The sequence below is a fragment of the Gallinula chloropus genome, assembly GCF_964237585.1.
Source record: "Gallinula chloropus genome assembly, chromosome: 1".
Classification (NCBI taxonomy): Eukaryota; Metazoa; Chordata; class Aves; order Gruiformes; family Rallidae; genus Gallinula; species Gallinula chloropus.
In genome coordinates this window covers 144,366,131-144,378,625 of record NC_140085.1, presented here as the reverse complement: position 1 = coordinate 144,378,625, position 12,495 = coordinate 144,366,131, and the positions used below count along the sequence as shown (strand labels likewise).

Sequence of the window (12,495 nt, the reverse complement as noted above, 5' to 3'; positions counted from 1 at the left end):
AACTCACGTTTAGAAAGAAACAGCGAGGTACTTCCTAGCACCTCCCAGCACTCCTTTCTCGCCTGTGAGGCAACCGGGCAGGAAGAGAAAGTGCGTTTTCTGTGGGTCAGCCCTGCTGAAATGAGTTCACAGGCACCCGTGCAGGATGGTGGCAGAGCTGTGAGCCCCCCTCCTCCTACCCAGCCCTTGGGAGCTTAGCCCTGTTATAACACATCATAACATCATGGCCATCCTGTTAACGCCTGTGTATCCCGAAGGGTGCTGGGGCACTTACCCTGAGCTAAACCTGGTTTGCTGAAGGGAAGGCACAGCTGCCTTTTCTCCCTCTGAATTAAAAGAAATGCTTATCTGGGTTTGAGAGGACATCAGTCCTTGTGGTGAGTACTTGGATGCATGGAGGGTGCCCCGTAGCCTTCTCCAAGGGCGCCGAGTTGGAGGAAGACTTAACCTTACTCAGCTTGGATTAAACACTCATCCTTGTGGGAAAAGTGACTGAGTGGTAGATGGAGCCACAAATGCAGGTGATATGAGAACTTCAAATCAGAAACTAAAGGGCTACAGAGTCTTCTAGCAGGGGGGCACATGAGAGAAAGTTTTCGGTATCACAATTTTGCAGCTTTCTGCAGGCTCCTCAAAGTCTTCTGGCTCTGACCCACTGTTAGTGCCCAACATGCAGAGCCAAAGGCCAAGCTGTCGGTGCCTGTTTTGCTGGGCACATGTCTTGTCAGAGCCTGGACTTCCAGGAGGACCTGCTGGTTCAATAGTCATCTTCTGTGGCTGAAATGCCATTCACACCCATGACTATGCACGTTGCTGGTTCAAACCTACTTTGACCACCAGAAAAGAAACACAGAAAGAGCATGAGCAGAGAGCACATACACTGTTTTTAAAAGCTTTTCAAAAATACACATTTGCCTTAAGTGAGATTTTTGTCTAGGTCAGCTGAAAGGTTTAGGGTTAAAGACCCTTGGCATCTGAACCCTCCTGTTCCCACAGGAAACCCTGAGCCCCAGCTGGGGCAGAGAGTTACCAGAAGATGGGCAGAAACCCAAATCCTAGGAGCAGCCCCATCACATCCCTTGGCAGGGCTCAGGCACAACGCAGGGGCAGACACAAAGTGATACAAGTCTTTCCCCCTCCCACCTAACTAAAAATACACAGTATTTGTAAATCACATTTACCCTATGTACTTTGTTTTATCAGGTTTCAGCAGAAAAGAGAGGGCTGGTTTTACACGCAGTGTACAGACAGAAATACTCCAGCCAGAGCAGGTGAGAGCTGGCAGTGTCACAGTGAGACTGAAATACAGCCCCTGGAGACAGCCTCGCTTCTCCCTCCCCACAGAGAATCTGCTTCAGGGCATCTGTGACGTATTTCTTCCTTTCCCCCTGAATCAGGGGGTTAGAAGGAAGATTAACCACATGGGCCAGTGACTCAGGTGTCCAGGTGATGAGGAGGAAAAGTTGCTAATAAAAGGGTTCTGCCCCAGGGGTAGGGAGCATGGTGTTAATGTGGCTTATTTGTCCTTGAGTGCAGGCTGTAGCAAGGGATTGTTGAGGCCAAACTAAGACCTTCTTGAAGGTAATGAGATATATTTTTCTATTTATCAGTAGTGAAAGAATTTGGGTTATGGTGGGCTTTATGTTAGCTTGTGAGTTAGCTGTGTTTGTAGTGTGGTTTGTTGGTAATGTGAGCAGCTAGAATATGGATACTTCTTGTCTGATAATAAGGATAAGCAGTTATGGCTTCAGTTGCTTAAATTTCATTATGGGTTGAGGTTTTCTTTGTTACTTCATCCTAAATCTTATTCTGGTCTCTCTTTAAATACTCAAGTATCTCCCTAAAACTGTACCAAAACCCACATGTTAATCTAGTGATGGATGTCCTTATATGTTGCAGACAGACTAGAAACTACCTTATTTACTCACAGATTAAATGTTATTTAAATGAGTAGCTTTGCCACTGTAAGAGTGTTCTAACTGGCCTGAATTTCCTTAATCTTGAAAAAATTGATAGTAATTTCTGTTATTCAGTCTGCATTGTGCTGTCCAAGTCAAACTTTCCTTTTCCTGGTGCAGAACACTCCCAGAACCCGTGTAGCAGCCAGTGAATATATCTTGGGGAAATAAAAACTTTGTATGAAAGCATCTTGAAGTGCTTTGTATATGAGATGCTGTGGGCTGCAGGATTCTTTCCATTGTTTAATTGAATTTGATAATGGAAGAAGCTGGAAAATAGATTCCTCTTGGAAGAAGAGGTGGTCTTGGCCTCGAGTTACATTTGAGGTAACAGTTACAGAGCTTAAGAAAACTTTATTGAAGAAGATGCACTGTGCCTCAATCCCAAATACATTCCAAGCAGCAGGGAAAAGCTTCTTTTCTTTTGAGCTACCTTCTCTTTCTTGGCAGGTTGTTAGACTACTCTAGTCTTACAATAAGACCTCTCTCCTAAAAAGCTGGCTGTAGAAGGGTAGTAGGAGTAGTTAAAGCCTTCTATCTGCTCTTAATGAACGCTGGTGTGTGGTGTCCTCTTTCCACAAGAAAACAAGCTTCCCCCTTGATGTGGAAGAGCAGAAGGTGTAACTCTGCTGTTGTCATTGCTTGCTATCAGTTGTGGCATAAGCACCTGTGTAACTCAAAGATCTCCAACCCTTTGTGTCTCCTCACCTGTCAGGATGTCTGGACACGGAAAGAAGCACGCTGACACTGGCAAACCTGGAGCTCCACGGAAGAAAACCAAATCAGCCAGGTCTGGTCTGCAGTTTCCTGTGAGCCGTGTCTACAGACTCCTTAAAAGAGGGCACTACGCTGACAGGGTGGGTCCTGGTGCTGCCATCTACCTGGCTGCAGTGCTGGAGTACCTGAGCGCAGAGATCCTGGAGCTGGCAGGGAACGCTGCACAGGAAAACAAGAAAGCCAGGATCCTACCTCGGCACATCCAGCTGGCTGTGAGAAACGATGAAGAGCTGAACAAGCTCTTCTCCTCTGTCACCATCGCTCAAGGAGGGGTTATGCCAAATATCCATTCCGATCTCCTTCCCAAGAGAACTGTCAGAGATGCTGCTCCTTCTGTGAAACAGGGTGGTAGCCAGTGAAGCTGGCTTTTCCTGGTCTGCTCTGGGCACTTGTGGATGATGGGATCAGTAGCACTGACTTGAATGTGTTTGCTTCTTTGTCAAGTAACTTCTTCTGCTAGTTTTAATGCTTTTTTAAAAGCTTGTAATAAAGTTCCTAATGTAAAACACTCTTCTCCTTCCTTTTCTTAGCTCCTGTGCCAGAGATGGGGCAACACAGGAAACTTAAAAAAAAAATCTAGTGTACCACCCAAATTGCTGAAAGTCCATGTTTAGTTTGGAAAACATGTTACAGGTAACTGTTGTGGAGTAGGCAGAGGAGTCCAGACCCACATTGCCATTCATGTGATGCTTTCCTCCATCACAGTCATAGTGTGATTAGCTCACAGGTTGTTCAACTCTAAAGCACAAGGGCACCAACTCCTAAAGTAAAGTCTTGTTGCTTGTAAAGAAGTCCCTCTTCAGACTGCTCTATGCTGTGTGATAAAAGTCACTGAGTGAATTCTGTGACCCTACCTCCACTTACCCCCAGACAGAGTTTTTAGTGAGGTACTGGTCCAATTCGAAAATCAAGGCTTTAAGTATTTTTCTTTATGAAGAACAATCTTGTTTATTTTCCTTCTAGCCCATGGTTCAACCCATTTGTAAGTTAACCATATAGCACAGTGACCTGACAATTCACCCTTATGGCCTCACAACAATGGAGGTAAGATGTCTTCTAACCCAGCCACCCAGCAAATGTCTCTGGCAGGGCAGGCTTAACTTTCCAGAGCTTGTGTATTGAAGAAGAAAACTATTTGTGTCACCACACCATTGACCCTAGAAAAGGCATACTGTACCTTGCAACACAAGCTATGCATTCCTTTCGGGGGGAAAAAAAGGGACTCTGTGACCTACAGGCCAAGTCCTCCAAGAGAGAGAATCCAGTGCCTTAGGTCCTGAGTCATTCCAAGCTCTGCAGCGTGATCATAGAGCAAATTGATCACTGTTGGTAGCACAAAGAGCAGTGGGACAGGTTGCTGGGTTTAATTCTTGGTGACTGCAGGGAGGTGAGATGTGCCCCTTCCAGATGCAATACATGAACTGCCAATCAGAAATACCTGCAGATCTCTGAGGTGGTTAATATTTGGCTTGTTTCCAGAGCTGATCAGCTAACAAAGTGCTAAGTAGCTCTACAAGGAGTAGGGGTAAGTCCTCATACTCTCAAGGACTATGATGAGTTTCTCTTGTGTTGGAACCTTGATTGTTTTTATTTGCAGGGGCTGAATCATTGCTCACCCAGGTGGCATTAAACAATGCAAGAGCTGCTAATGACAGGGCTACTGCTGTGGAGTTTAAAAGAGGGCAGCTCTTGCTAGGAATTGTGCCTTTGTGTCGTGTTGGAGAAGGAGCCAAGCTAAAAGCTTTTTCAGGTGAGAGTTTGTGTTTGAGAAATGACAGCCTGCTTTGTTTGTGTTAGATAAATACTTGAGTGGAATAATGGTAGGTTGTAAAAGCTATTTTTAAAAGCTTATCTTTCCAGGCCTGCAAAAATCTCCTAAAATAACTTTTTATTGTATTTTTTAAGCACTTTAATTTCATGTCTGATTTAGTTCCTCCCTGCATCTGGGTTGAGCTTTTCATTACTTAAAAACAACTAATGATTAAAACTGGAGAACAGTTCCATATAAAAGAGCAGAACTTTCTTGTGTTTGCTTTTCAGTTCCTCTGTGTTATGCATTGAGGAATAACGTGTGCCACTTAATACCTGAGACTTTGTGTCTGTAGTAGGTGTTATAATGGATGCAGTACCAGAGAGGGAGGTGATACTTGTGCATTTGTAGTGGCCTGGTAGTGTGCTGAGCAGAGAAATTTCAGTGTCTGGTGTAAAACAAAGCTTTTTTTTCATTCCTATAAGCCTTGTTTCTGACTGTGGCCTGTTCTCTTGCAGCAATAGGTTCCCTCACCTCTGGAAGACAAGATCCATTTGAAGTGGTTTCTGGTAGGTGTTGTTCTTGCCTGTTGTTCTTATTGCAGACAAAGATATGAATTCCTAGCTCTGTCTCTCACAAGGTCATCCTTGCAGAAACTGCGTAGGTTCCTTATCAGGGGTAAGCTCAATGAAGCTTCCCTACAGGGTTTCTGAACACTTGTTAGGTATCTTGAAGCCTAGTTTGATTAACCTTTCTCCTTACCAGCAGTCTTCCTTTGATACTGGGTCAGAAGACCTTGCTCCTAAGTTCTACCCTACTCTCTTGAAAAGTTTATTTCAAACCCAGCAGATGGTTGGCCTGCTGCTCTGACTGAGTTTGGAGATGCCTCTTGGCTGGAAACTTGTCAGACTCTCCTAGAGCAGCAGGCTGAACGAACTGGGGCTGTTCAGCCTTGAGAAAAGAAGGCTAAGAGGGTATCTTATTAATGTTTCTAAGTATCTCAAGTGTGGGAGACAGCGTCCTGGTTTTGGAGTTGGGCCTACAAAGGATCTGAGGCCAATTATACTCCAACAGAAAAGGAAATACTGGCTGCCTATGAAGGGGTTCGAGCCGCTTCAGAAGTGATTGGAACTGAAGCCCAGCTCCTCCTGGCACCCCGACTGCCGGTGCTGGGCTGGATGTTCAAAGGGAAGGTCCCTTCTGCACACCATGCCACTGATGCTACGTGGAGCAAGTGGGTTGCACTGATTACTCAGTGGGCTCGAATAGGAAACCCTAATCGCCCAGGAATTGTGGAAGTGATCACAGACTGGCCTGAAGGCAAAGATTTTGGGATGTCACCAGAGGATGAGGAGGTAACACGTGCTGAAGAAGCCCCACCTTACAACAAACTGCCAGAGAATGAGAAGCGATGTGCCCTGTTCACTGATGGCTCCTGCCCCCTTGTGGGAAAGCATGGAAGATGGAAAGCTGCTGTATGGAGTCCTACAAGACGAGTAGCAGAAGCCACTGAAGGAAAAGGTGAATCAAGCCAGTTCGCTGAGGTGAAAGCCATCCAGCTAGCCCTGGAGATTGCTGAGAGAGAAAAGTGGCCAATGCTCTACCTTTATACAGATTCATGGATGGTGGCCAATGCCCTGTGGGGGTGGTTGCAGCAGTGGAAAAAGAACAACTGGCAGCATAGAGGAAAACCCATATGGGCTGCTGACTTATGGCAAGATATTGCTGCCCGGTTAGAGAAGCTTGTTGTAAAGGTACGTCATGTTGATGCCCATGTGCCTAAGAGTCGGGCCATGGAGGAACATCAAAACAACCATCAGGTAGATAAGGCTGCTAGAATTAAAGTGGCTCAGGTAGATCTAGACTGGCAACGTAAAGGTGAATTATTCCTAGCTCGATGGGCTCATGATTCCTCAGGTCATCAAGGGAGAGATGCAACATATAGATGGGCTCAGGATCGAGGGGTGGACTTAACTGTGGACACTATTGCACAAGTTATCCATGAATGTGAGACGTGCTGCAATCAAGCAAGCGAAGCGCTTGAAGCCCCTTTGTTATGGAGGACGGTGGATGAAATATAAATATGGGGAGGCCTGGCAGATTGATTACATCACCCTCCCACAAACACGCCATGGCAAGCGTTATGTGCTTACAATGGTGGAGGCAACCACCGGCTGACTAGAAACATATCCCGTACCCCATGCCACTGCCCGGAATACAATCCTGGGCCTTGAAAGGCAAGTCCTGTGGTGACACGGCACCCCAGAAAGTGGGTTGTACCACATTCCTTATCATGCACCAGACTCTGGGAAATTGAACGATATAATGGGCTCTTAAAGACTACCCTGAAAGCGATGGGTGCTGGAACATTCAAACATTGGGATACATATTTAGCCAAAGCCATGTGGTTAGTTAACTCTAGGGGATCTACCAATCGGGCTGGCCCTGCCCAGTCAAAATTTCCACGTACTGTAGAAGGAGACAGAGTCCCAGTAGTGCATATGAAGGGTATATTAGGAAAGACGGTTTGGGTCATCCCTGCTTCAGGCAAAGGTAAACCCATGTCTGGGATTGGTTTTGCTCAAGGACCTGGCTGTACTTGGTGGGTAATGCAGAAGGATGGAGAAGTTCGATGTGTACCTCAAAGGGATTTAATTTTAGGTGAGAATAGCCAATATAGTTAAAGTAGAAATTGTATTGTAATAATTGCTAAATAACCCATTACTGTATATTCATTATTGCTATAATTGCTGTATGTTGCTGTGTGTTGTACCAATGGAATTACAGCCGGAGTCATACAAGTCAATGAAGGAAGAGTGCCACGATGATGGGACCAAGACCTGGCCTTCCAAGAACTTTTTTTCCTCTTTCCCTTTGAAAATGAACACCTTTGATTCACAGACTATGAGCATGGACCATGTCAGGTGTATCGGTCGAGAGCCTGAGATGCAGCATGCAGCGATCCAATATCACATACTCACACCATGAGAAACTGTTACAACAAATGGAGCCTGAAAATCATGGACTAAATGTTAATTTACTCAACAAACTCAGTGGAATGGTGCATAGACTAAGGGAATACTACCTGTATGCACATGTGTGTGTATACATGTGTACATATATGTGTGTCTGAAACAAGAAACTGGTTGTACCCAAAAGAAATGGTTGGATATGGTCATGACGTAAATGGTTGGATATGGTCATGATGTAAATGGTATGGAATAAGAGGTGGATAATGTCCTGGTTTTGGTCAGGATGGAGTTAACTTCTTATGTAGCAGCAGATGGAATGCTGTGTTTGAGAGTTAAAATGAAAGCAGTGCTGATAACACCCTGTTTTTAGTTGTGGTCAAGCAGTCAAGGACTTTCTCAGCTCTTCATATTTCTCTATTCATGAGAAAGGAGGGGCAAAGCCAGGACAGGTGACCCAAACTGGCCAAAGAGAGTATTCCATGTCAATTATGTCCTGCTCAGTATAAAGGGGGGCTGATGGGAGGAGGAGCAGGGGTGGCTCTGGGATGCGCGGTTTTTGGGGAACGGTGGGGTTCCGGGACAGCTCTGGGTGGCACGGCCTGAGCTGCGGGTTGGGTGAGAAACTGCATTGTGTAGCAACAGTTTCGTATATTTGTTGCTCTAAAGTCCTGTTAGCATTGTTATATTTTATTTTTCTGCTATTCTAGTAAACTATCCTTGTCCCAACCCACGGGCTTTTGGTTTCTTGGTTTTGGGGTTGTTATTTGTCCCTTTCTTTTTCCCTTCCCTCACACCCCACACACTTCTCCCCCTGTTCTTTCCCTTTAAAGAGCAGGCAGTTGCGTGGATCTCAGCTCTCAGATGTGGTAAAACCACGACAGAAGGAAATGGCCAGCCTCTTTTCAGTGGTCTGTGTGGACAGGACCAGGGGCAATGGCTGCAAGTTGGAGCACAGGAAGTTCCGTACCAACACGCGGAAGAACTTTTTCACAGTGAGGGTGACGGAGCCCTGGGACAGGCTGCCCAGGGGGGTTGTGGAGTCTCCTTCTCTGGAGATATTCAAAACCTGTCTGGATGCCTACCTGTGCGACCTGTCCTAGGGAACCTTCTTTGGCAGGGGGGGTTGGACCCGATGATCTCTGGATGCCCCTCCCAACCCTAATGATTCTATGACTCAGCTGCTCCTTCAGACAGAAGCATGAACAATTAGCAAACTTTCTGAGAGGTGAAGAGTGACTTGTAAGGCAATTAGAAAAGCAGTGACAGGAGGAGGAAGAAAGAACTAAAATGCTCAGGTTTTGTGCCTGTTTGTTTTGGGTTTCTAATTATTTTTCTCTGTATACTAGATTGATGTTAGAATGTCTGGACATGAGAAAAAAACCACAAAGCTTCTCCTTGCGCCAAAGAAAACCAAATCAGCCAGGGCTGGTCTGCAGTTTCCTGTGAGCCGTGTCTACAGACTCCTTAAAAGAGGGCACTACGCTGACAGGGTGGGTCCTGGTGCTGCCATCTACCTGGCTGCAGTGCTGGAGTACCTGAGCGCAGAGATCCTGGAGCTGGCAGGGAACGCTGCACGGGAAAACAAGAAAGCCAGGATCCTACCTCGGCACATCCAGCTGGCTGTGAGAAACGATGAAGAGCTGAACAAGCTCTTCTCCTCTGTCACCATCGCTCAAGGAGGGGTGCTACCTAATGTTCTTCCTGAACTTCTTCCTAAGAAGAGAACTTTACTTAAACCACGACACAAGTATGTCCAGTCTCAGGAATTCTAGGTACCACCAGGCTCCTGACCTTGTGGTGGTGTTAATGCTGGCTTAGAGTTAACACAGCTTTGAGGGGTTTTGTGTGTTTTTGCATTTTTGATTAAAATTGATGCGTGTGTTTAACTGTGTGTATGTCTGAAAAGCTGCTAAAGACAGGGTTGCTAGTTAGGCTTCCCTAGCTATGTCCTTCAAAAGAAGGAAGTCAACAGACTACTTCTATGGATAAATAAATGTGCAAAGGACTCATGTCTATCTTATTCTCTTCTATAAAATGCCTGCTTCATCAAACAGAACATTTTTCTTGACAGTGCAGTTATCTAAGGAAACCTGCTCTGCGGTCTTTAAAGCTTGTGTCTTCATGTGCATGGCTGGACTCTCCTTATGTGTAGAAGTTTGCTTTATCTGACCACTTCAGACCTTGTTAACTAATCAGTGTGAGTTGATGCACTTGTGAAACTTCAACTGGGCTGCCTTATACTGATGGTGAAGCTGATGAATTACCATCTCTAACATTTGGATATAGAGGTAGGCTGTGCTGTAACTTCAGAGTGTCACTGCACACCCCTTGGTTCAAAGATGGTATTGGAATTGTCCTCTGAGTTTCCATTAGGATCCCAATCAAGGAAATGTGCATTGAGAGGCAATCCAGGACGTGGCCTTTCTGAGGACCTTCTAAAATTCTTGTTTTCCATCTACACAACTTTAAAGGCTGCCTAAACATGATTAGATTCACAGTCTGGATTGTAACACTCCGGTGGACGCCACCAGAGACTGTTTATCTCTTTGTTGCGCTGCCAAAGACTTTGACAGCTTCACTGGCAAGATGCTGCTGAAACTTCAGAGCTTTGTAACTGCATTATTAGGTGTTTGAATTATGCATAACTCAGAACAGGAAGGCCCTAGTGTCCTCCAGGTTCAAATATATTAATCCAGTCAGGTAAAAAGAGAACTGCTTCAAGGCTAACCTTACCATTCCAAGGTCTGGGAGCTTCTGTTTCACATTTGCCCAGTAGTAAGTATCATGCTGCTGCTTTTACTAGCGTAACTCTGATACCTTCCTGGTTTTCTGGTCTTGTGAGAACTGGGACCTTTTGAAGAATAAATGGCAGAGAATTAGCCTCTTTGCGTAGATGGGCTACAGAATTTAAATGAAGGGCAAGAAGCCAGAAATGAGGAGTTGTGGGACGGCAGCCAGAGGACTTTCTGTATGTGAAACCTCCAGCACATGTCTAAACTGCAAACACCTGCTGGAAGCTAGTCTGTGAGTAGACAAAGGCAGGAGAGGCTGTTGGTGTCAGGTCAGTCCTTCTGTAACTGGCTGCTATGGGCACTGGAGAGAAGCGTGGATAGTGGGCAAATGTTTTGGGGGCAGTAGCCATAAGATCGGCCATTGTTATTTGTGAGGGCATGGCAGCCTTTGGCCAGAGGTGGAGAGTGTGAAATGCTGCTGACCTGCACCACGAGCTAAGCCCTCTGTCTTGGAAAGCAACAGCGGCTCCTTGGAGGGCTTGCTGGGTGTTTTTCCACAGGAGTTTCAATCAACATTGACTGTAGGAGTTGCACATCAAGAAGAACAGTCCCCTGTTCCCCAGACATGCTGACAGTTAGGTTTCACGCTGCGCCAGCTCCGGGGCTGGCTCCTGGCCTGTTGCCTGCAGCATGGGCACCCTGTAGCAGCAGGGGCTTGTGCATCTCCTGCCATGCTGTGATGCTTCCTCTGCTGTGCCTACACAGCTGCTTGTGACATCTGCTGTGAACCAGGCTGCTGGGGTTGTGTGTTGAACTTGGTTTTATTTGTTTTCCTTTGTAAAGCAAAACCTGTGCCAAACCGCTTGTGCGCTCCCTCTGTAGGGGTGTTTAGGACAACCTCAAAGTTTGCATGGGGGTGGGAAGAAGAGACCAAGGGTGGGATGATGGCTGGAGCTGCTGAAGCAGAGGCTGTTTTTAATGCCTCCATGATGTGGGCTGCAACTGTGAAGCCCTGTGTGGATTTCAAAGGCGTCTGTATGGACAAAAGCTGTAACACTCCAAGCACATGGATTGCAATATGACCCATGGAACAGGAGGTTTCAGCACACCTCTGTGCCTATAGAAATCATATTTTTTAATTTTTTTTTTTTTTTACAAAAAAGGTGGAAACTAAGGAAGAACTTTCTCCAAGTGTCAGCTCTTCTGCAGAGGAAGCAAAGCTTGACCCTGGCTTGTATAAGACAGAGCCCCCATGTCAAGGAGCTGTACGGCCTGTGCTGGGACAAACTAGCCAAGAGGAGCTGCTGCCCAGGGTGCAGCCTGGTCTCTCTGTGGCCAAACATCTTAGGTTAAACTCATCTAGCTTTGTCAGAAAGTTTCCGTAGGCTTAAGTGTGACTGCAGGGTGGCCAGCAAGCTCAGGGCATCCCATCGCTCCAGAAGCAGGAAGCCTGGGCAGATGTAGTCTGTCACAGCCCAGCTGGTGCTCTGGGGTCAGCAGCTCCCCCTCTGCAAGGCAGGGAGAGGTGTCACCTCCAGCAGATGAGAACAAACTGAGGGAGTGCTGGAACAATGAGAGGACACCGACAAGTCCAGGGAAAGAGCATCCCAAGAGCATGCAGGAGTCCCAGATGCTATCACACAGCTCTACTCTGTCTTTAATAATTAGAGCTGACCTTTAGCCATGCTGCTTCCTGAAATATGCCTTGCTGGAGCTGTCCTGTTCTCTGTGCTCATGGATACAGTTTTTCTATTGCAATCCTAAACGAGCAGCCAGTGCATGCATTTTTCTTTTCTTCTTTTCTTTTCTTTTCTTTTCTTTTCTTTTCTTTTCTTTTCTTTTCTTTTCTTTTCTTTTCTTTTCTTTTCTTTTCTTTTCTTTTCTTTTCTTTTCTTTTCTTTTCTTTTCTTTTCTTTTCTCTTTTCCCTCTTTTCTTTTCTTTTCTTTTCTTTTCTTTTCTTTTCTTTTCTTTTCTTTTCTTTTCTTTTCTTTTCTTTTCTTTTCTTTTCTTTTCTTTTCTTTTCTTTTCTTTTCTTTTCTTTTCTTTTCATTTTTGGAGAATCTCAAGACAACTGACAAGATAATGCCCATTGTTAAGATATTAATTTTGGGGAACTCATTAATCCTCCCAATTCTGTTTCTCTCCTGCAGCTGTGAATCATATTTTGTCTTCTTTTTGAAGATATGCGTGCTTACAACATTATGCATGCTTCAATGGGACACAACTAATCTTTGATTTTAAAAAAAATAAATCCAGTGTCAGTTTAAATTCATAACAAAAGCATATATCCAGTCTTCCTGTGTAG

General features: G+C 45.4%; 2 protein-coding genes across 2 annotated transcripts; both read left to right on the top strand.

Annotated features, from left to right (window-relative positions):
- Positions 1-2,674: 2,674 nt before the first annotated feature.
- On the top strand, positions 2,675-3,094 carry LOC311205506 (histone H2A-like; the record flags this gene model as incomplete). The annotated part of the gene is made up of 1 exon (XM_084279949.1): positions 2,675-3,094. The coding sequence occupies one exon, from the start codon at positions 2,675-2,677 to the stop codon at positions 3,092-3,094; it is 420 nt and encodes a 139-aa protein (XP_084136075.1).
- Positions 3,095-8,815: 5,721 nt separating this feature from the next.
- LOC311205497 (histone H2A-like) lies at positions 8,816-9,229 on the top strand (the record flags this gene model as incomplete). Its single annotated transcript, XM_084279935.1, has 1 exon — positions 8,816-9,229. The coding sequence occupies one exon, from the start codon at positions 8,816-8,818 to the stop codon at positions 9,227-9,229; it is 414 nt and encodes a 137-aa protein (XP_084136061.1).
- Between the last annotated feature and the right edge of the window lie 3,266 nt (positions 9,230-12,495).